This window comes from Callithrix jacchus, chromosome 18 (assembly GCF_049354715.1).
Source record: "Callithrix jacchus isolate 240 chromosome 18, calJac240_pri, whole genome shotgun sequence".
NCBI classification, from domain to species: Eukaryota; Metazoa; Chordata; class Mammalia; order Primates; family Cebidae; genus Callithrix; species Callithrix jacchus.
In genome coordinates this window covers 18,814,861-18,839,058 of record NC_133519.1, presented here as the reverse complement: position 1 = coordinate 18,839,058, position 24,198 = coordinate 18,814,861, and the positions used below count along the sequence as shown (strand labels likewise).

The 24,198-nt window shown below is 37.3% G+C and overlaps 2 protein-coding genes across 2 annotated transcripts in view; both read left to right on the top strand.

Moving 5' to 3' along the window:
* Nucleotides 1-470: 470 nt before the first annotated feature.
* Nucleotides 471-1,493, top strand: LOC100394098 (olfactory receptor 6K2). Its single transcript, XM_008984676.6, has one exon. It carries the CDS (start codon nt 508-510, stop codon nt 1,453-1,455), a length of 948 nt encoding a protein of 315 aa, XP_008982924.3. The 5' UTR covers nt 471-507; the 3' UTR covers nt 1,456-1,493.
* A 10,417-nt stretch (nt 1,494-11,910) lies between these two features.
* SPTA1 (spectrin alpha, erythrocytic 1) overlaps nt 11,911-24,198 on the top strand; it is a 100,586-nt gene continuing 88,298 nt past the window's right edge. Inside the window, exons 1-9 of the mRNA XM_035279487.3 lie at nt 11,911-11,934; nt 13,072-13,311; nt 15,099-15,224; nt 16,872-17,012; nt 17,817-17,963; nt 20,206-20,339; nt 20,905-21,049; nt 22,443-22,597; nt 24,041-24,176. Of these exons, the coding sequence (XP_035135378.3) occupies nt 11,911-11,934; nt 13,072-13,311; nt 15,099-15,224; nt 16,872-17,012; nt 17,817-17,963; nt 20,206-20,339; nt 20,905-21,049; nt 22,443-22,597; nt 24,041-24,176 (1,248 nt within the window). The remainder of the gene's footprint in view (nt 11,935-13,071; nt 13,312-15,098; nt 15,225-16,871; nt 17,013-17,816; nt 17,964-20,205; nt 20,340-20,904; nt 21,050-22,442; nt 22,598-24,040; nt 24,177-24,198) is intronic.

Below are 24,198 nucleotides of genomic sequence, written 5' to 3'. Positions count from 1 at the left end.
GAAGATAAGATTTAAATATGGGAAAGAATGTCGTCTTAATTATTTGTGATTCCTTGAATGCTTTGTCTAATTCTATGATTGCCTAAACAAAATGATTTTAAAACATGGTCCCCTGACCAGCAGGACCACCATTGCCTGAAAATTGGTTAGAAATGAACATTCTTGGGCCTTACCATAGAAATAAAGATTAGGAACAAACTCTCATTATGAGGACCAGCAATCTAAGTTTGAACAAGCTCTCCAGGTAATTTTCATGCATGTTAATATTTGAGAATCTCACATCCAAAATATTGACTGTGTTTTCTGATTTTTTTTCCCACACAACTTAAGTTGTAAGTAACTATGGAATATGGACCGTGTCCTTCTTCCTTGTCTCCCTTTATATCCCCATTACAGGACTCTATCCAGAGGCTGGCTTCTTATAAGTGTATTTCTTTAACTAACAGTCGATGCTTCCTGGAAGCCTTGAATGCACTGGAAATTGAAACTCTCACTTCCAGCTTGGAGATGGAGAGCCCCAATGGAACCATCGCTCAGGAGTTTATCTTCTCTGCTTTCCCTTATTCCTGGATTCAGTCTGTTGTCTGCTTTGTTCCACTGCTCTTCATCTATGCTTTCATTGTTGTTGGAAACCTGGTCATCCTCACAGTGGTCCATCTGAATACTCACCTCCACACTCCCATGTATGTTTTTATCAGTGCTCTTTCTTTCCTGGAGATTTGGTATACTACAGCCACAATCCCAAAGATGCTCTCTAGCCTGCTTAGTGAGAGAAGGAGCATTTCCTTCAATGGTTGTCTCCTGCAGATGTATTTCTTCCATTCTACCGGCATCAGCGAGGTCTGTCTCTTGACAGCTATGGCCTTTGATCGCTACCTGGCCATCTGCAGCCCTCTTCATTATCCCACTATCATGACCCCCAAGCTATGTGCCCAACTGACTTTAAGTTGCTGTGTTTGTGGCTTTATCACACCCCTTCCTGAGATTGTCTGGATCTCTACACTGCCATTTTGTGGCTCGAATCACCTTGAGCATATCTTCTGTGACTTCCTCCCCGTGCTGCGCCTGGCCTGCACAGACACACGAGCCATCGTCATGATTCAGGTAGTGGATGTCATCCATGCAGTGGAGATTATTACAGCTGTGATGCTCATCTTCATGTCCTACATTGGTATCGTGGCTGTAATTCTACGGATTCGTTCAGCTGGAGGCCGCCGCAAAGCATTTTCCACGTGTGTCTCTCACCTCATTGTCTTTTTGCTCTTCTTTGGCAGTGTGGCTCTCATGTACCTGCGCTTCTCTGCCACCTACTCCTTGTTCTGGGATACAGCCATTGCTCTGGCCTTTGCAGTTTTGTCTCCCTTCTTCAACCCCATTATCTACAGCCTGAGGAATAAAGAAATAAAAGACGCTTTAAAAAAGCACCTAAGTCAAGCTAAGACATGGTTTTGGTAAGACCAGTGACCTGAAGTAAGATCTTTTTTTTTTTTTTTTTTTTTTGATGGAGTTTCACTCTTGTTACCCAGGCTGGAGTGCAATGGCGCGATCTCGGCTCACCGCAACCTCCGCCTCCTGGGTTCAGGCAATTCTCCTGCCTCAGCCTCCTGAGTAGCTGGGATTACAGGCACGTGCCACCAGCTAATTTTTTGTATTTTTAGTAGAGACAGGGTTTCATCATGTTGACCAGGATGGTCTCGATCTCTTGACCATGTGATCCACCCGCCTCGGCCTCCCAAAGTGCTGGGATTACAGGCTTGAGCCACCGTGCCTGGCCCAAATTTTTTTGTTGTTGTTGTTAATCAATGAGCGCTTCTTATGTTGCTCAGGTTGGCCTTGAACTCATAGCCTGGCCTCCTCAAGTGCCAGGACAACTGGCCGGAGCCACCGCGGCTCCCAAGTAAGATCTTTAGTTGAGATTCTGTATAGTTGCTGGTTCCTATTCACCTTCAGCTGTCAGCCATCTGTCTTTTTTATCAGCCTTTTATTGAAACTGGTTTCCCAAGGCTCACCAAAAAATATTTCACTAATAGCTAAACTCAATAGCTTCTATTTGATCTTTATTCAACTAGACATATTTTTCAATCTGACTTTATTAAACTTTCTGCCACTCAAGTTATTTAAAGTGAATCGATTTTGTTGAAATGTTCTGTATAAACATTCACTTTAATTTTAAAGCAATGAAAATATTTGTCTGTAAGACATGATAATTTTAACAGTATCCTTTAAAAAGACTAGGTGTTATCCGTGGTGCCTCCAGCTTCTATAGTTGAAGAATGACTCAAATTTTTAAATTGATTATCTGAGTATTAATCAGTAAGCAATTTAATTAAGTTACTCATTAAATAATCAGTTCTTTCATGATAAATACAAAGCCCAGATGTTGCATTCACTGTGATCAAATGCATTGTGCATATTAATAAACATAAAAATGATTGGTTGAATGGATAAAGCAACGTACCACCATGCTGCATTCTGATTTTCTAGACCATCCATCAGTTGTATTAGGCAATGGCTCTTCCAAGCGCTCTCCTTTGGCTTTTAGGATTATGAACTCTTTTTTATCCTACCTCATCGACGCTTCTTTCTCTTGCTGAGTCTTCATATCATACATGCTTCATAAAAAGTGATTTTTTCTCCAGCGCTCATGATTCAGTCGGAATAGGATAAAGCTTATTACTGAGCAAATGTTAATAAATGTTCACCCCTCTCTAGCCTGCCAAAACAAATCCTACAGCTGTCAGTGTGATTTCCCCCGCTTTGTGCCACAACACTTTCATTATTCTTAACCCTAAATCTCATGATATTTTAAAATCAAACAGAAAGGCAAAGGTTAAGGAGAGATCATATAAAAAGGGTGAATGTTATCAAATAAAAGTCTGGGATACAGAAGAGAAGAATAGTCAGAGAAAAGCTGTTGATTGTGGGTGCGGGGGTTTGGGTACAAGAAAGGCTTCAGAGAATACTTAAAGAACTGGAGGACAGAGGGAAAAAGAAATGCAAGAAGTATCACTGAGTTTATATAGCATATTTTTAATGTTCTTCAAATGACATGAAAAATGTCATTATTTTTCTAATTGATTGACTCATTTATGCTTTTGTAAGTGCAATACTGTTACAGAGCTGATATGCACAAAGCTCCGTTACGTGAGAGGGTCACACCAGTTTTTCTCCGTCCTCTCTACTTTGAAGTTTTGTAACAAATAATAATTTCCTAAATATTATCAATATCCCTAAAAGTTGATATAGCTAACACTACCTGTCTTACATCCGTACTTACTCAACTTCAAGCTTCTTTCTCCACTGCAAACTGAGCTATTCTTACAACTTAAATCTGATTGCTTTATTACCCTGCCTTAAATCCTGTAATTAAACATACCTTCATTTCAAATTATAAACATAGAGTAATTTTACTAGCTCTATGTGTGTGTGTGTTCATGCATGTAATAAAAACAAATTCCAAGCTGAGGGAAAAACAAGAGAAAATAAAATGGAAAAAGAAGTTCATTGTGTGTTGATGTTCCTCTTACCTTGTAAATTTGCTCTTAGAATACAGAGGATTAAAGAAACCCATGCCTTCTGGCTTGGAGAGGACAGAAGCTGCTAAATTATTCCCTGTTAACTTTAAATATATTTATTTTACCTAAAATTGCACGGCATTTATTAATCAAATTTTTACAGCTGATGTTCTCTGGAAATTGGCACCTCCTAGCAGGAGGCCAACTAGCACAAAATAGAGCATTAAACCACCAAAGGTAAGAACCCTCATGGAGTCCGTTTCACCGAGTTGTCACCTCTACCAGAGGTGAATCTCATGATGTCGCTGGCTGTGACAAATGCAGCAATTTATGTATTTGGAATATTGGCTTTTAAAATGGTGACTTTTTACTCTGGCATATTATACAGTACATGGAACATAGTAAGCACTTGCTAAATATTTGAATAAGCAAATGAAAATGTAATAAATTGCATATCCAATTAGTTTCCTAAACTAGAGCCTCTTTTATTCTTTTTTTTTTTTTTTTTTTTTTGCCTCACAGCTGAGAAGACGATAAATAAGAATCGGACATCAGTGATTGAATGTGTATTCACTGGCTTTCCTTGCTTGCAGGAGGGTGGGCTTTGGTTTTTTATCCTCCTGCTCCTCGTTTACCTGAATCCAGCATGTGTGGACACTGGCACAGTTGTATTAACCAAGCTTGTGGACATTGTACATGTTGTGGACATCATGTAGCTATAATGCTGGTGGCTTTGGCTTATGTCCAGATTATTGCAGCAATCCTAAGAAACTGCTCTTCTGATGGATGCCAAAAGGCATTTTCTACCCGTGCTTCCCATCTTGCTATTTTCTTAATCATTTTTGGAAGTGTAGCCCTGAGGTATCTTCTCTTCTCTGCCAAGTACTCCTTTTTTTCTGGGACACAAACATCAGCCTAATGTTTGCAGTGCTGTCACCATTTTTCAAAACAATTATCTGTAGTCTAAAGAATAAAGAGATAAAGGACGCAATAAAAAAGCACGTGCTCCAATCAATGATATTCACACGTTATGTCAAATAAGACCAAATACACACCTCTTAATCATCAAAGACTATTTACTGAAATACTTACATTAACCTTTTCAGTGTGTTTGTGGCTGCTGTGCTTCCTTTTTTGGTGTAGAGGCAGTAAATGATGTTTAGTCATTCTTATTATCTCTGTGGACTTAGTAAATATCCTCAGAGGTTGATTTATCATCGAATTCAAAGAAAGTAGGATAAAACCGTACACAGCTCCTTGGTTTATTATTTTTTTTAATTCAGCAAGAGTCATAAAATATTGTCTCTCCCATGATGTCTTCTACAGCCTATTCTCATTACAGTAAACACACATTTCTCTGTTTCTATGACATCATTTGGACCCTCTATTTGGCATGATTTTTATACTTGATTATGTCACAGTTTATGTGTCTTAGCTCTCTCTAATCTGTACGCTGCTTTAAAGAGGGTATCTTACTTTATTCATCTCCACATTCCCGATTAATAGAATGCTTTGCCCATAGAAACCCTCTATAATAGTTTTCTGGATGGGTAAATGCATAATTAGAGACAGTCTTTATCTCTCAAAGCTATACATTATAGAAAGGGAGACTTAGACTATGTTCACATTACTCAACAGAGAATGGCAAGGGTTTCGTAGAGAATGCATAAAGATAAGATGTATAATATATTTGCACTTAGAGACAATTAAAAAAAATAAACCAGAATCTTGCCCTGTCCCTCAGACTGAGGTGCAGTGGTATGATCTCTGCTCACTGCAACCTCAGCCTCCCTGGGTTTAAGCAAACCTCGTGCCTCAGTCTCTTGAGTAGCTGAGATTACCACCATGCCGGCTAATTTTTGTTCTTTTTTTTTAGTAGAGACCGGGTTTCACCATGCTGCCCAGGCTGGTCTCGAACTCCTGACCTTAAGTCATCCGCCTGCTTCAGCCTGCCAAAGTGCTAGCATTACAGGCATGAGTCACAGCACATGGCCATGGAGACAGTTTTTAATAGTAAAATGAAGCTATACAACAGGTAATCCACTTGGATTTGTATGACTGACATGTACCTAGATGTTAAATAGGGCTTTCATTAACATCTTGAGAATCTAATACCATAAATATAGTAATTAAAGTTTATAGTTTAGTCATGACCTTGAAGGCAATTATATGTTTAGTTCCACACTTGGCTTTTTTTTCCACTTGCCTCTACTCAAATGAAAAATTACATTCTTTCACTGAGCTCTTTTTAAGTTTATTTCCCTGAGTGGGACCATGTCACCAAATATGCTTGTTGTGCAAAACTTCTGATAATTTAGGCTGAGATAATTCTCTTCAGGGTCGCTGTAATCAGAAGTAATTATTAGTGGACAGGAGCATGAAGCAATTTTATGCAAGATATGCGAATGATACATTGCAAAATTATACTTTAAGACATAAGTAGTTAGCTTTATGAGAAATTATCCCATATCAGGTCCATGTCATTTACATTCTGATTTTCAAAATTGAATGATTCGATGCATAAATTTAAGTGCATAAATATACGTGGTTGGCATTATTCAAATCGGTTTGCAATAATAATTACCATATAGACGTAGATGCAAAGTGCTTTTCAGTCTGCCACCTAAATTGAGCCATAGAATGATTTTCTGGACTAGGTCTTCGTCATTACTATCCTTATTATATGCTTAATAAATTTTAAGTAAATTTCCAATCATCATCCCATCATTAAATGCTGGAACCAGAATTTAAACCAGATAGTTTAGCTTCAAATGCAATGTATTTTCTATTGGCGTAAGCTGTCTTCCAATTTCAATTACATAGTTAATTGCATTAAAAATCCATAGTTTTAGGGTTTCCTTACTCAGAGCAGTAAAACAAAATAAGTTAACAGAAAAATAATAAATAAGAACGTGAGAGATGATTAAGATAGGAAAAGAGTTCTATTTCTTTATTAGAGAATTACAAACTTGAGCACAATATACATTTGATAACTTATATATTGCTCAAGTTTGCAATTCTCTAAGCAAAGAGTCAAGGAATAAATAACCTTAGAAAACCTAAAGTGATAAATCGAAGTGGCTGCAGGAAAAGGCCTTGTAAAATTATTTGAATGGCATTAGCTAGTGTTCTAACCCATTTAGAAATTAAAACTGGAGACGTTTTAAAAGAAAACTATTTCTGGAGAAACAAAAAGTAAATATTTATAATAATAAAATAATGATACTTCTATGAGAAAAATCAGTTTTACATTTAAGTTAAAATATTTGTCTTTATTGGTAATCTGCAGAAAAAGCTGAACTCTAAAAGATCCACAGAAAATAGTGATGGATTTTAGTGATTCCACTTGAGAAGACTTTAGAATTTTGGGATATAAAGCATCTCTTAAAGTTTCTGAGTCCAGGAGAAGATCGAAGAGATCATTTTGCTTTGATGCCTGAACAGAGGATGAGGCAAGCTGTTCGGTGCTGATTAACCAACTATGTAAAATACAGGCCCTCCCAGAGGTGATAACCATGGCCAAATACAACAGCCCTCCACATTATTCCTGCCCTTGTAAAACTGTATTAAATACTGCTAAGCATGTAATTCTCATTTTAAAATCTCTCTGATTTTTGACTTCTATATGGGTCAGAGCATTTAGATAATACAATTCAAAAAAATAAAAAGCTTATTTACTTTTTTTTGCAGTCAACTGTATTCACTTTAACTTCACTTCAGGTCCTCTAAGATTATTTACCCCTTAACTTTATTTGAAAATTTACTTATTACTCGAGTTTGAATTCTCTAATCAAAAAATAAAACTCTTTTTCTGTTTTCTCTTTAATTAATCTGTCTGTAACCAACTCTATAGTGTCTCCTGTAACCTCTCAGCACCAATTTATATCACATACCATGCAGTTATTTATTGTATTTTATTTTTACTTTAAGTTTTTGAATTCATGTGAAGGTTTATTCATGGGTATACATGTGCCACGTGGTTTGCTGCACCTATCAACACATCATCTAAGTTTTAAGCCCCACATGCGTGAGGTATTTGTCTTAACGTTCTCTCTCCCCTTGCCCCCTGCCCCACGATGGGCCCCAGTGTGTGATGTTTTCCTCCCTGTGTCCATGTGTTCTCATTGTTTAACTCCCACTTATGAGTGAGAATATGAGCATTTGGTTTTCTATTCCTGTGATAGTTTACTATGATGGTTTCGGCTTCATCCATGTTCCTGCAAGGTCATGAACTCATTCTTTATATGGCTGCATAGTATTTCATGGTGTATATGTGCTACATTCGTTATCCAGTCCATCATTGACGGGAATTTGGAGCATTCAGTTTTATAGATTTTACCTCCTTTTATACTTCTGTGGTTTCTATCATGCATTTTGTTTTCCTGAGTCCTTTTAAATAAGGATCTCTGTGTGATCAGAGCCAATGGATATTCTTGGGAGACTGTAGAAGTACAAGAAGAAAGTAAGAGGTCCAAGTGTTAAACCATCAAGGTATAAGACTTTTTCATCATGCCCTTCCATCTATCTCAGGGACTAATAAAACAATGCTTAGAGACTGGAGAATCAATGTTAGTTTCAAGGGACGTTGAGTCCAGGGTGGGACTGAAAATTAAGTCATCAAATGCCAGAGTAGCAGCCAGAGTACTGTTCAAGCAAACTACCCTGAATCTCTGCTGCCTGCAATGACAGAAAACTGAAGGAACTCACCAGTTTTTATGTATGATACCTTTTCCTGAATGTCTCCTGTAGACTTTCATATTGCAATTTTGCTCTAAAGACCAGGATGATTCTTATGCACTATTTTTTCTAACGTCGTGAGAAACTTAAGGTGACATCTATCCTCTTAATACATTTTGAAGTGTCTAATACTGGATTGTTAACGTCAGTACAGTATTGTGTAAAGGTACAGTGTTGTACAGCATAGTTCTAGAGCTCAATAATCTTTCATGGGTAAAACTTCATACCTATTTAATGCCCATGTTTTCTTCCCTCAGCCTTTGACAAGCACCATTTACTCTATTTCTATGAGTTGGACTATTTTCTATACTTCATATAAAGTGGCATCATGCGGTATTTGTCCTTCTGTGACTGGCTTATTTGATTTAGCATAATTTCATCAAGGTTCACTCATGTTGCCACATACGACAGGATTCCCTTTGTTGTTACAACCTAATAATTTCCATTGTATGTAGATGTCACTTTTTTATCTATTCATCTGTTATAGACATTTCAGTTGTTTCCATTTCTTGGCTTTTGTTAATAGTGCTGCAATAAACATAAAAGCACGAAAGTGCAAATACCTCCTTACAATCCTGATTTTAATTCTTTTGGATGTTACCCAGAAGCGGGACTGCTAGATTATGTGATACTTCTATTTTTAGTTTTTAGGAAATGCTACGCTGTTTTCCACAGTGGCTGCACCATTTTGCATTTCTATCAACAGCGCACAATTATTCCAACTTCTCCACATTTTCAGCAATACTCATCATTTTTTTCTTTGAAAATAGCAATTCTATCAGTATGACTTTGATTTGCATTTCCCAGATAATGAGTGATGTTGAGCATCTTTTCTTCTTCCTGTTAACCAATTGTATGCCTTCTTTGGAGAAATGTCTGTTCAAGTTCTTTGCTCATTTTCTAATTTTTATTTTTGCTTTAGATTTGATGAAGCTCCTTGTTTATTTTGGATTTTACCTCCTTGTTAGATATATGCAAATATTTTCTTCCATTCCATAAGTTAACTTTTTTTGTTGTTGTTTTCTTTGCTGTGCAGAAGATGTTTAGTTTGATGTAGTCCGATTTGTCTATCTTTGCTTTTGTTGCCTTTGTTTCTGGTACCATATCCAAGAAGCAATTGGCAAGACCAAATAGCTCACTTCGCTCTGATGCCTGAGTAGAGGCTGAGGCAAGCTGTTCAGTGCTGATTAAACTACCACGTAAAGTACAGACTCTCCCAGGGGTGATAGCCGTGGCCAAATACAACAGCCCTCCAAATTACTCCTGCCTTTGTAAAATTATATAAAATCATTCTAAATATATAATTTTCATTATGTATTATGAAAGCAATAAAGCTTTTTTCCTGGTTTTCTTCAAGGAGTTTTACAGTTTCCAGTTGTAATTTAAGTATTTAATCCCATTTCAGCTGATATTTGTACATGGTATGAATCCAATTTCATTATTTTTCATGTGAATATGCAATTTTCCCAACACATATGTTGAATAGACATTTTTATTTCTGTATGATCAGTTCTGCTGATTGGGCCACACTATTTTTTTTATAAACATTATAGAATTAGTAAGCATTTTTCTTTTCTTTTTTTATTATTAGACTTTAAGTGCTAGGATACGTGTGCAGAATGTGCAGGTTTGTTACATAGGTATACATGTGTCATGGTGGTTTACTGCACCCATCAATCCATCATCTACATTAGGTATTTCTCCTAATGCTATCCCTCCCCTAAATCCCCCACCCTTGACAGACCCCAGTGTGTGATGTTCCCCTCCCTGTGTCCATGTGTTCTCATTGTTCAACTCCCACTTAAAAATGACAACATGTGGTATTTGGTTTTCTGTTCCTGTGTTAGTTTTCTGAGAATGATAGTTTCCAACTTCATCCATGTCCCTGCAAAGGACATGAACTCATCCCTTATTATGGCTGCATAGTGTTCCATGGTATACATGTGCCACATTTTCTTTATCTAGTCTATCACTGATTGGATGGTTCCAAAGGTTGGTTCCAAAGGGCTAATATCCAGAATCTACAAGGAACTTAAACAAATTGACAAGAAAAAAAAATCCCATCAAAAATGGGCAAAAGATACGAATAAACACTTCTTAAAAGAAGAGATTTATGCAGCCAACAAACATAAGAACAAAGCTCATTATCACTGGTCATTAGAGAAAAGCAAATCCAAACCAGAATGAGATATCACTTCATGCCAATTAGAATGGTGATCATTAAAAAGTCAGAAAACAACAGGTGCTGGAGACGATGTGAAGATAGAGGAACAATTTTACACTGCTGGTAGGAGTATAAATTAGTTCAACCATTATGGAAGACAGTGTGGCGATTCCTCAAGGATCTAGAACCAGAAATACCATTTGACCCGGCAATCCCATTACTGGGTATATACCCAAAGGATTATAAATCATTCTACTGCAATGACACATGCACACATATGTTTATTACAGCCCTATTCACAATGGGTCATACTATTTTTTGGTCACAAGGTTATCACATGTTTGGCATTCTTGGTAAGATGATTCTGGAACAGGAAAACAGAATGAATAATGTTGATGGACTAGGAGGAGATTGACTAAAAATATGAGTAGCAGAGTGCCATGATAGTCATATTGATATGGATTTGACTATTTAAATACTTTCAAACCAGATTACCATAGAATAAAGCGTTTTTTTTTTTTTTTTTTTTAGGGACTGTTTTCTCAATACGTGCCTCATAGAAATTTTAATGATTAGAAATTAATGTAAATTGATCATCTTAATATCATCTAAATATTTCATAGATGTTGGTTCTTTTCTCTTAAAGGTAAAATAATAACCCTTCCTTATCCCAACCTCAGACAAATGTTCCTCAGTGTATATGTGTTACAGTCCACGCTCTAAAATCATGTTCCTGCCTTTACTACTAAATTTGACTTGAATGTAATAAAGCTATATGGAAAAGTAAAGTAATCCAGACTTTGAGGAAGAGAATGTTAAGGACTCTCAGTTTTTCTGTGACATCCAAGAACAGGGGAAACCACAAATGTAGAATCAAAATCTTCTTGGTATATCATGGAAATTAGATTATTCAAATTAACCCCAAAGCCTTGTAGAAAGGTCTAAGACCACCCCACTCTTTTCTTTTTGCTTTTTTTGCTTCACTTTTATAAGTTAGTCTAATACAACTATGCCTATGGGAAAAAAGTCTACCTCTTTTTGTTCTCCATTAAAATTAATACATAAAATAGGATGATTTGTACCATATGTATTAGAAGTCAGCCCTATTTTCGAATTTTTTGTGACCTCATTAGTTTGTATATGTGGGGTTTTTTCTCCTAATTTTTCATCCAGAAACCTTACTTTCATTTTTTGAAGTCATATTGAGTAACCTGGAGAGCCAGAGCCTCCCAAAACTGCTGCGTCACCCAGTATCTGTACAAGTTAGCAGTTGCCTCAGCTGAATATGTCTTCTAAAGATAATGTTGATTGTCTGTGACTGGTGGGATTCTAGGATCAAGAATGAGTTTTTTTTTTTCCCCCGCATACTTAACGTTTCTGTTTTTCTACTTGAATTGGACTAGACAGTTCCATGTGAATTATTTCTCCCTCTCTCTCACTCTCTCTCTCTTTCTGACACGTTTTATCTTGCCAGGTTCTAAACCTTTAGGAAAAATGGAGCAATTTACAAAGGAAACCGTGAGTACATATTTCTCAATTGTGCCGTTTGTCACTAATGTTATTATGAAAGCTGTCTCCTTTAAAATTTCTATACTATATTTCCCAGGAACATTAATAATTATTTTGGGTTTTAATGAGTAGATAATTTTCATTTTAACTTGTTTTAGTGAACAATAACGTTGAGCAGCACCAAAGCCCAGTAATAACTTAAGTCGGTTCCCATAGAGAATAACTAGGTAACTTGAAGCAAAATAACATCCACTAACAACGTGAGTCTCCATGGAATGATCTAATTCTATAGTCATGCCAGTAATAGCAATTCACAGAGTAGCGATTATACTAAGGAGGAATAACAGGAGACTAAAATTTAAACTCTATATTAGACATTTTGGCTGAGGTAAGCTAGGGAAAATGATGTTCATATCCAGATGAATGAAGGTGAACCCTATGGTGATTTTGCTGGATATTTTCACAAACAGGTTGGCTCCCTCTATGGGAAAAAGATACTTATATATTGTTTGAGAGTAAAAGGTTTTATATTTCCAAAACCAATTGCAGACATGCTAATAATTTGAAATTTGTGTGATATTTGGGTAGAAGATGGCTGAACTTTTGATTTATAGTTTTTGTGAGAAAGCAAATAAAGAGTAAACAGTATATGAGCTTTAAATGTGAAGAAAACAAAATTTACAAACTGTTGCATATATCGTTAACTAAATCAATACAAGCCATTCTTAATTATTTATTAAATTATGTTCCAAATAATAAGCACTTGTCAACACCTTTTTAGCCCTTGAAAGCAATAACATTATACTTCTTTTTATCTATCCAGAATTCTGTGATTTTGCTAATTTAAATTTGTTCTGTGATCAGTCCAATATAATTCTATCTATAGAACTTAAATCCTAGCACAAATTTATGTAAAAAGTAGGGACAGTCTTCTGGATGATCAAGAATTTTTTTACCTAAACAGTAGCTCTATCTGGTTAAAAATTGTATAAATATACTACAGCCCTTCTAACAATAGTCACTTACAGGCTTCAGAAGGATATCTGAACATGGGTCCAACATGAGTTAATGCCTTGACACATATAAACGTGGCAACACATTAAATATTTGAGAACTAGCAACAAACAGAATCTTTTTAACTTGCAGGTTGTGGAGAGCAGCGGGCCAAAGGTTTTGGAAACAGCAGAAGAGATCCAGGAGAGGCGTCAGGAGGTGTTGACTCGGTATCAAAGGTTCAAGGAGCGGGTCGCTGAGAGGGGTCAGAAGCTTGAGGAGTCCTACCACTTACAAGTTTTCAAGCGAGATGCAGATGATCTGGGGAAGTGGATCATGGAGAAAATCAAGATTTTAAGTGATAAGAGCTATGAAGACCCAACTAATATACAGGTCACTCAGTTCTCTTGACTGCCCCAGAGCAAACCCTAAGAGAAATAGGAAATAGAGAAACCTACTTCCTAAGGGAAATAGGTTTTTCTTTATGTTAATGATAATGGGTATGTGTGGGTATAATTAGATTCCATTTAGAAACAAAAATAAGTCAGTGGGATGGAAAGTTAAAGAATTGAATTAAGAGCAAATCTAAAAGTGCGTTTTCCCTTACGAAGTTGGAGAGGGAGACAGAACATAAACACCAAACAAAATGTGATTTTTCAAATTTTTCAATTTTTCAGTTATTGAAAGCACAGAACTGTTTCTTACAATGAACTTACATCCAGAACCTGTATTGTTTTAAGTCATTAACCAAGGATATTGCTCATTGATAAAAGCATAGGATTCTTTATATATTTTCACGGTCAAGCATTCATCAATGCCGAAAGTAAAAAATCACATCAATTTTTTTCAGATCCAGAACAAACATTACGGTAATTTAAGTGTACGTCTGGTTAACTGTAGTGGGGGTGATGTCATACAAAGATTAGACTACATGTGAGGAACAGAAGTTCCTTGTCTAAATAGTCCATGTCTTCAATTTCTTAAACATCAGAGTGTTATTTGCAAAGGAAATTTGTTCTATATAGAACTTGATGGTGATAATATTCATCTGAAATGGATGTACAAGCAAACCATCAACTGCAAATTCAAGAAATTTCTGACAAACCATGTGATTTTGATATTTTGGGATGTTAAGAAGGGAAATAGAGTGAAGAGTCATCAATGCTTCTGAAGCAACTGTTCTCCACTCTTCTCAGAAAGATAACAGTTAACCAGGTTAACAAAAATCCAATCTTTGTTAACCTGATTAACTCAGTTGCTATTCATGGCTCTTACATTTTTCCTAAATTGCTGTTCATAGCTCTTAAGTTCTAATGAGAGGTTTCAGCAGAAGTTTGGTGAAAGCTCCTACCCGTTTCTGATCACCTAAAATTATAGCATGTGGCGCTCTTCAGAGAAAGATGAGTTAACCAGAGTTTTATTTTCCTAAATTGTTTTTCATGGCTTTTTTTTCCTGTTGTGATTTATTTTCTTTTTCTTTTTTTTTATTGCATTTTAGGTTTTGGGGTACATGTGCAGATCATGCAAGATAGTTGCATAGGTACACACGTGGCAGTGTGATTTGCTGCCTTCCTCCCCTTCACCCACATCTGGCATTTCTCCCCAGGCTTTTAACTTCAAATGAGAGGTTTTAGTAAAAGTTTGGTGAAAGTTCCTATCCGTTTCTGTATCACCTAAAATTATAGCATGTGACATAGTCATAATCAGAAGCAATTGATTTTGGACATGAAACACCTAGAAAAAGAACAAAATAATATGCCATATTAAGTAGATCAATTTATATATTGCAAGAACAGACACAGCACACAAAAAAAGAAACACCTCTCGAGTTTTCTAAACAGCCATTATTATAATTACCATCTTCCTCATTGTGCTCTACTTCCAAAAAAATTTAGTTATTCCTCTTTTCGGATGAGTGAGGACACCGTGTGTTATGCTCTTTTATTCCTATGGCAGTCTACTGAACCTTTAATTTAAGGCTCAACATAGGTCCTAAGGCTCAATATAGTTTTCTGTATTTACTGAAAACTTCCTAAAGGCAGTGGGGACAGGAACAGACTATGGCCTCTAACAGAGCCTAGGACTCTTTGAGAACCTGTGTTTAGTGGCTGTACCTAGAGTGAACATTTCCCATGAAGACTGTGCTTCATTAGCCAAAAACTCTGACTTCTAAACTTTAGGGGAAATATCAGAAGCATGAATCCTTTGAAGCAGAGGTGCAAGCAAAATCAAGAGTCATGTCTGAACTGAAAAAAACCAGGGAAGAACGATTTACTGAGGGTCATTCTGCCCATGAAGAAACTAAGGTATATGTATGGGTCCTTGAAGAAGTTTCCAATTATTGATTATGTTATCAGGGTTTTAATTGATTATATCAGATATAAACCTTGAGGTGGCTGACTTGAGAACCAGGACTCCTGCCTCTTATCTTCCACTGGGGTTGAGGGAGAAAAAAATGATTGGATATCTTTGTGTTTCTTGGGACAAAGAGAACTATGATATGAAAGCTGTCATTAAATGGCATAACATTGCAGGATAATTTGGCTCAAGATCAAGCCTAACTAAACCTGTTCCACATCCCCCAGTTCAATTAGCTTTTCCCAGTGTTCTTTCTAATTATTTCCTCTAAGCTCAATGTCCTTGTCTCTTAACTTCTCCAAGCAAAGAACGCTCTCATTTGAATGTTTCCAAAATATTTTTTTCTTTGTCTGATGCCTTTCTTTTCACACCTCATATGCTACAGCTACTACTGTACCTCTCCAAACTGTCCCTTATTATTACTTCTAAAAACTCCTAAAATTCTATGTATTCAGAAAATCTCTGAACATCTAGAACTGAAGATCATCACTATTTCAATAAGCGTTTATACTCTGTAACCTATTATTAATGTAACAGCTATTTTTGGATTTGATCGGTGAACTCTTTCAAATGTTTGTGCTAACATTGTATGTTCAGTTTGTTTGTGTGAGTGAATATTTTACTGTTTGTGTAGTTTTTAATTGTCAAAACAAATTTGCATTATATCTCTTAAAACTTGGTCTGGCCTTTCTCTATATAGCAAAGCAATTCTAGCCCATTCTGTCATCGAAACATGATCAAGGAACACTGATTTTTAGCCAGAATAGAATCTTATTTTAAAGAAGAATCTCAAAACTTGTTTATTTCTATAAAATAGAACTAACTTTTGTATTATGAACAGTTTTGCATGTAACCAACATCTACATTAATTAAAGTATTTGAGAAATGTTTGAAAATCTTCATTTCTGTCAGAATCGCTGGGGCTATAGCAAATGGTACTACTGCAGGGTTTGAAGACATATGTGGTCCACATGCTATCCAGAGCGATGGAGTAGTTACAGAATACAACACAGATGGCAATTTCAGTTATGTAAGACAGGTAGTACATAGTGTTCTGAGTTAACCTGGCATTCAAAGCCCTCCATAGGGTCTCAAACTGTGTAGTCCCAAAACACTCTTACTGTTTTGGTGCCAATAATTTTCTTATAACTTATAAAAATTACAGCTCTCACACTTCTGGCAGACAGTTTATGCTAAGTTTCTTCTCTGCCTTTGCCCTTGCTGCTTGCTGTTCTTAGAACATGCTATGCTTATTATTGATCTGTCAAAAATCTTTCTGCTCCGTAAGGTTCAGTTCAAATGAGCACTTTTCCATACTTTCTTCCTCCTTCCCATCTTATTGTTTATAATTATTCCATCCTTTAAAAACTGCAAAGCATTTTTACAAAATGTTCTCTTATGTAAGTTCACATTTGGCTTTGCTTATTAGCTATTTCCATATATATTCTATTTCCTCCTTGGAGTATTTGTTGAGCAACTAATGCATGAGTATTGAGAGAAAGAATTTTTATCCAGGTCCCTTTTTGCACAAGTCTCTGAGTATTTCCCTGATCACAGCCTCTGTGGCTGAGTGGTTCTGCCCCTCTTTCCTAAAGGCCCATATAGAGGAACTACGCCGCCTGTGGGACCTGCTGTTGGAGCTGACCCAGGAGAAGGGTGCCCTGCTGCTGCAGGCCCTCCAGTTCCAGCAGTATATGCAGAAGTGTGCTGACATCTTAGAGTGGATCGGAGACAAGGTAAAGAACTGAAGACAGCAAGCACAAAGGGCCTCCCACTCCTCTGTCTTAGGTACCCCAAGCAAATTACCGCAGACTATTCACAAGGAAGTCAGGATGTCTGTTCCCTGCCTTTGTTCTTTGGAAGAAGAGGAAATTTGGGGCCAAAATCTTGGGGTATCTGGGGGTTAACATTGTATGGAGAAAGTCTGAGTATATGGATCTTAATATGGAAAAGGCAAGACTTACTTAGAGACCATGCATTGAAAGACAATTAGCCTCATCCCTCTTCTGCTTCCATGATTTTTAACTCTCTATGTTTTGCTCTTATTCTGGGGTCTGGCTGAGAGTATTGACAGCTCTTTCTCTAATTTTTGTCTCTCAATGCCTATAATGATGGAGGGTTTTATTTTACTAAATACTTAAAGAATACTTCAATAGTTAAGACTAAAGATTTAGATAAGCAAATGGCTAATAAAATACTTTCCTGTATACTGAGTATGTTGAATTGAGTAGAAGCAGGATGCTAATGTAGAAACATTATCCTTCATGTTTCAAAACACAAAAAGGAGCTTTCAGAGTCTCTTGCCAATAGAGCTCCATTCTCGCTAAGGAACTGCCCAGAAGAGCACTTTCCTTTGGGCCAAGGTGCTACCTTAACAAATATACTTCTGCTGCTGCCCTTTCCCTGGAGAGCTTCTCCCGATTTCCCCCAGTATCTCCATTTGAGTTGTCCTGGGAATGCAAGCAGGGGTTTTGAGCTTTTGACCTGCAGAAACTCCTAAGTGTTTGCTGGCAACCGAATAAACGCATCTGTATCTACAGGAGGCTCTAGTGACATCCGTGGAGCTAGGTGAAGACTGGGAGCGCACAGAAATTCTGCATAAGAAGTTTGAAGACTTCCAAGTGGACCTGGCAGCTAGAGAGGGTCGAGTGGATGAAGTGAACCAATATGCCAATGAGTGTGCCGAGGTGAGGCGGGAACAAAAGACTCGGTCCGTGGAAAGGGTTCTGATCCTTAAGAATAACTTCTGGCTATTAGTATGTGGGATATGACGGATATGGGGCATTGTGAGAAAACAGAAGCTGGCATGTCCCTGGAGTCACCTACTCTGAGCCGTTTCCTCTCCCCCTAGACCCACGCCTTACGAGTCTATTGAAATGGAGGGTTGAGAGGGAGGAAGAGTGTGTTTGTGTATGTTTGGAGGAATTAAATACACAATGGGCAGCAAAGCTATTGCCATGTATAACAGCTCCTGTACCATGCAGTACGCTAATTACTCATGTTAATAGTGCACTCTTTCTTCACGAAAAAAGCAAAAAAATAAAGTAGCAGAGCATACAAAATAATGTTGAACTACCATTATATATACATATATATGTATACATAATATTATACATACATATATGTATACATAATATTATACATACTATCATTATACATGATTATTTGGGAGGATTGAGGAAGGAATGGAAGTAGTTTTATTTACTTAAGAAAATACCTAAGTGTGTGATGCATACATATATATACATAGACACACACATATATATATATACATAAATATATATATGTAAGTCTAAATGTATGTGTGTGTATATATATAAAATAAATAAACCCCAATGGTTGGGTATATTTTGCTTTTCCATTTATAGTTTCATTATGATTGCAACTCTATAGTGAGGATGACTGTCCTACGTTAATAAAAGAAGACCTCAGGATGAATGAGTGCTGGCGTAGGAAAAATAATCTATGTTTTTCCATTTTTCTTTTCGGGCCATATTTCCAGTAGTTTCTAAATTTTCTACCTCCATCACTTTTCTCGGCTGTGGGGTTTTTCAATGATCTATTACTATCTAACTAATCAAGCAACTTAGCATCTTATTTGTTAATGACTCTGTGAGTCAGATGGTTGAGTTGCTCTGTTGGGCTGTTTTCCTGACCTCACCTGGTGTTTTTATGTGTTTGAAGTTATCGGGTGGCTCAGCGGGGGTGAAAGATCTAAAGTGGCCTCAATCCCATACCTGGGACCCTGGTGAGGATGATGGGGGATTTCTCGGGGTGACCTGTCATTATTCAGTAGACCATGCAGTGTTGCAAGAAGGTGAGAATTATAAATGAAAGTTTTCTTGAGACCTAGGTGCTGGAGCGCATAGAAAATTACTTCCGCTACATTCTATCAGTAAGCAAGTTAAAGAGCATCCGAAATTAAGACTTGAAGAAACATACTCCACCTGTTGAAGGGATGAGCAGCAAAATAGCATGCATTTTTCCCAATCTACCACAGAAAGAATAACTTCGAGACAGATTACACTGTCTGCTCGACACTGCTTTAATAGAAAGAACTGGGTACTTGAGAAGGAGAAAATAGAAAATTCTGTCTGGAGAAACTTGAGAATGGGAATGAAAATGGAGAGAAATAGGGACAGGAAGAATGAGGAGACTTAGGCATATGGAAATGCCTCAAAACTGCAAAGTATCAAAACAGACTGATGCTTCTAGCCTAATCTAGTACTCACAGATCTCACTACTTTGGATGGTTTACAAAAGTGTCTGAAATGTTCTGCAAAAGCATATGTGAAAGCATGTTTCTATAATTATGGGAAGAAGAAAATAGCTTTTATTGGATCTCAAAGGTGTGAAGACCCCAAAAAAGTTAAGAGCCACAGTACGAATATTTGAGGAAATTAAATTGTATTTCATAAAAAGGGATTTCCTCTTCTTTTCCTTGGTTTCCAGGATTTCATGGAGATTTCAAGCATTGACAAGGTGGACCACTAAAAATAAGATCAGGGCTGGAAAGCCCGTGCTAATAGGCTGGTCCACTGCTGTGGACACAGATGCAACACCTGGGAGGTTAATAAAATACTTCCATGGATATTGAGTATGTTGAATTGAGTAGAAACAGGATGAGTTTATCTCTCATGTTTCAAAACACAAAAGGGTACTTTCACGGTCTCTTGCCAAAATGCCCCAATCTCGCTAAGGAACTGCCCGAAAGAGCACTTTGCCTTGGGTCATGGAGATCGTTTTTCTAGGTTTTGGTAATGTATATCAAGGAGCTAGGGGCTAGGGCTATGAGGCAGTTCAGTGTCTGGCTACAAGGGTGAGTCTTCACTTCTAAAATATACAAACCAGCATAAAATGAAAGTATTTAAATAGTTTTAAAATATAATCTCTTCTCTGTCTAACTCCAGTGTTGTTTTCTTTTGATAGAAAAACCATCCTGAGCTACCCTTAATTAAGTTTAAGCAAGATGAGGTGAATGCTGCCTGGGAGCGCCTTCATGGTCTGGCTCTCCAGAGACAGAAATCTCTGTCCAGTGCTGCAGACCTCCAGCGATTCAAAAGGTATAGATCTGGCCACTGCTTTATAGAAAACTTTGAAGTGCTTTATAAAAACTGTGTTATGTGTATTAGGCTCTTTCTACTTCTGTTAGCAATTAGTGGTCAACACTTCAAACTAAGGTGGATCGTGTACTTGCCTTTGAGACAGCAAAGGAAAGGGTAAAGAAATCTGTGACCCACTCTATGGCCAAGGATGTAGAGACTGGAGATCAAAATAATTTAAAAAATAGCACTAGTGATTTAGGAACGGAAGCTCTGCAGAGGGAAGGGAAGCAGGTTAATAATTAGATAGAAGGTGGAGTAAGGAAGAAGCAAAGCATTTGTAAAGAGCTGACCCAGATATGGACCATATCTCTACAGGCTCAGCTGTCAAGAACCAGATCCTTCACATCTCAATGGAAATAACCATTAAGCAAGAACACTTTATATTACTTTTTGCTCCAATGTAGGAAGAGAGGGTAATTGCTCCTGGGTAAACTAGGGTGGTCTTTGCGGTGTGCTCTGTTAGACCATTTGGCCTGCAATGCATGCTGTCTTCTTTGGTTGGAGCTCTTGTTAATGTCTGCAGGGATGTGACTGAAGCCATCCAGTGGATCAAGGAGAAGGAACCTGTACTCACCTCGGAGGACTATGGAAAAGATCTTGTTGCCTCTGAAGGACTGTTTCACAGTCACAAGGGACTTGAGAGAAATCTTGCAGTCATGAGTGACAAGGTAAGGTGCTGTTGGAGAAATGGTTAGCCTCCTGAGCTGGAAGAGGCAATTGTTGACTATCTTGCCTAATACCATGCCTCCAGAAAGCACAATAAGCTCACTCTTTTCAGTGAAGAAAAAATTATGGTGCACTTGAATATATTCCCTCATTCTAGTTCATAACTCATACATGGATACTGGATATAGCTTATTTTCATTTGAATTATTTTTATTTACAAATACAGAAATGTTTATATTCTCTTGTGTTTTTCTAATTTATTTTACAACTAAAAATATATATGTGTGTATATATAACTCCAAGGATGAATCGTAATCTCACTGAGTGAAATACACCCTGGCCAGACTCTATCCTTTCATCTAACCTTACATTTCATTCTGTTGCAACTGAATACTGATTCTTTTTGTATTCAAGATCAGAAAAACATTTTCTTCTCTTTTTAAAATAAACTTCAATACGCTTGACGCTTAATCTACCTTTAGATTTCCTTTTGAAACCTGGAAAACCTCAGGCACATTAGAACTCAGAACAAGCTTATTTTCTTAAATGATTTACATCCTTTCCTTCTTCCCCTCACAAATGCAGCCAGAATGTAAACCAGTTACTTCTGAGGGTCCGCAGGGGAGTCAGCCTACAGAAAGATCCACACCTGCTGTGATTTCATTTTAGTCCTTTCCCTGTGTCCAGTTACTGCAAACTTCTAACATTCTACTTTTTCTTTCATTCTTCCTCTTTATTGTTGTTTTTGGTCTTTGTCCCTAATAATGAATAATAGAGCCCATAATTTGGCCAGTAATGGTAATGAAATTCCAAGCCCTAGACATCATCTGATTATGGTTGAATATAATGAAAGGGTTGATCACATGTGAAAAGCCACCCATATCCACATTTGGCCCTAGTAACCCTGTTCCTCAGAGGTTGCAGTGAAAATGATCCAGCATTACTGAACATTTCTTGGCCTCTTGGACAGAAATGTCTTTCTACCTTCCATAGTAGTAGTTGGGGAAAAGGAATAGAGGGGCAGGGAAGGAAAGATTTAGGTCAGAACCTTGCTCCTGACATTTTCTAGCTAGATGATCTTAAGCAAATAAAATGCTTAATCTTTCAGTTTTCACATAAGAGAAAACTAAGAATAGTTGTTAACTCATGGTATTATTAAATGAATAATATAAAATGAGAACATTTTTGTAAATTACTTAGCATAATGAGAGATGGAGAAGTAGAGGACTGTAATTATCAATATAATACATTGGCATATTAATAGAAATATATTCATATGTCTATTTATAAATTATTGTTATTCATATTATTTTTTCACATACCTCTCCCACAAAGCTTTGCCAAGGGGAGTCAGAGTACTTGGATTTCCTACTAGGTTTCCTTTTTATCCCAAAGGTGAAGGAGTTATGTGCCAAAGCAGAGAAGCTGACAGTTTCCCATCCTTCAGATGCACCTGAGATCCAGCAGATGAAAGAAGATCTGGTCTCCAACTGGGAGCATATTCGTGCCCTGGCCACCAGCAGATATGCAAAACTGCAGGCCACTTATTGGTGGGAAATCCCTCTTCTTTATTTCTCTACTTGTCTCTACAGGGCCCAGATGTAATAGCAAGAGCAAAAATAAGAGTAAAGTGAGTCAAAAAGCGAGGGAATCAGCTCTTCTGCCTGCTCAGTAGAGACAAAAGATTTAACTCGCCAAAGGAAAACCTGTGTAGACTGATATAATATAGTCGTACCCCTTATCTGTGGTTTCAGTTACCGGCAGTCAATCACAGTTTGAAAATGTTAAATGGAAATTCCAGAAATGAATAATTTGTAAGTTTTAAATTGCTTATTATTCTAAGAGGCATGATAAAATGTTTGGCTGGTCCACTTTGTTCCACTGGAAGACTAATCCTTTGTCCAGCATATCGTGCTGTATATCTACTCCCTTGCTAATCACTTAGTAGTAGTCTAAGTTATAGACTGACTGTCCTAGTATCACAATGGTTATGTTTATGTAATTTTTATTTAATTGTTCTATTTTATTATTATTGTTGTTAATCTCTTACTGTGCCTAATTAATAAATCAAATTCCATTATAGGCATGTAGGTATAAGAAAAAACGTAGTGTACATAGTGTTTAGTACTATCTACAGTTTCTGGCACCTGCTGGGCATATTGAAATGTATCTCCTGCATATAAAGAGAGACTACTGTGATTAGCATCACACCTCCACCCATCTGAAGATGTCCATCTTCCCCTGCTTGTATTATTGTAAGATGCTACGAAGTGGCTCAAAAAACTGGAAAACCAACTGAAGAAAGATTTTAAAATCTGGCTCTAGCTAAGGAACTGAAATACATGAAATACAAGCTTAAGAGCATCAATGTAACTTCAGTATTATTTCCTGAATGTGGATTACAAGCTTACAAAAACCCCTAATACCCAGGCCTCATTTCAGTATTTCTACTTATGGTTAGTCCTTAAATAACTAGAGGACACTGCTTAGCTTATGGTTATGATTTAAAAATGAAGGATGAGCATTTAGCATTTTAAAATGGGTGTTTTGCCGTTCTTGTTTCTTATTAATAGGGTTAAATATGAGATAGAAACATGAGGAATCCTAACGCTAATTTCAGTTCTTCCTTCCCAGGAGATGCTTCTTATTTCTATGACAACATGTATTGTTTATTGGCTGCATTGTGAGCAGCTCACTCCATTTTAAGTACCTCTGGGGTAGGTGTGACCTTGAGGTGGTGGAGATGCAATGCCCATGGGTCACATCCTACAGTGACACACCTACCCTAGAAATATACAACCTGGAGCGAAGGACTTACAACCTGCACCACTAAACTTTGACTGTAAATAACAGGAAATACATCAGGAAAAGGGGAAAATAGGAGTAGAGCAAGGAGCATGTCACACATGGTAGCTCAACCCAAACCTAACTCTGTTCAATGTCCTTTCATATCTGTTTTCTCCTTGCTGTCTTTTACCTCACTTTCCCCACAGGTACCATCGGTTCTCATCTGACTTCGATGAACTCTCAGGCTGGATGAAGGAGAAGACTGCTGCAATCAATGCTGATGAGCTGCCAACAGATGTGGCTGGTGGGGAAGTTCTGCTGGACAGGCATCAGCAGCATAAGGTAGAGAAGAAAGGCTCCCTAG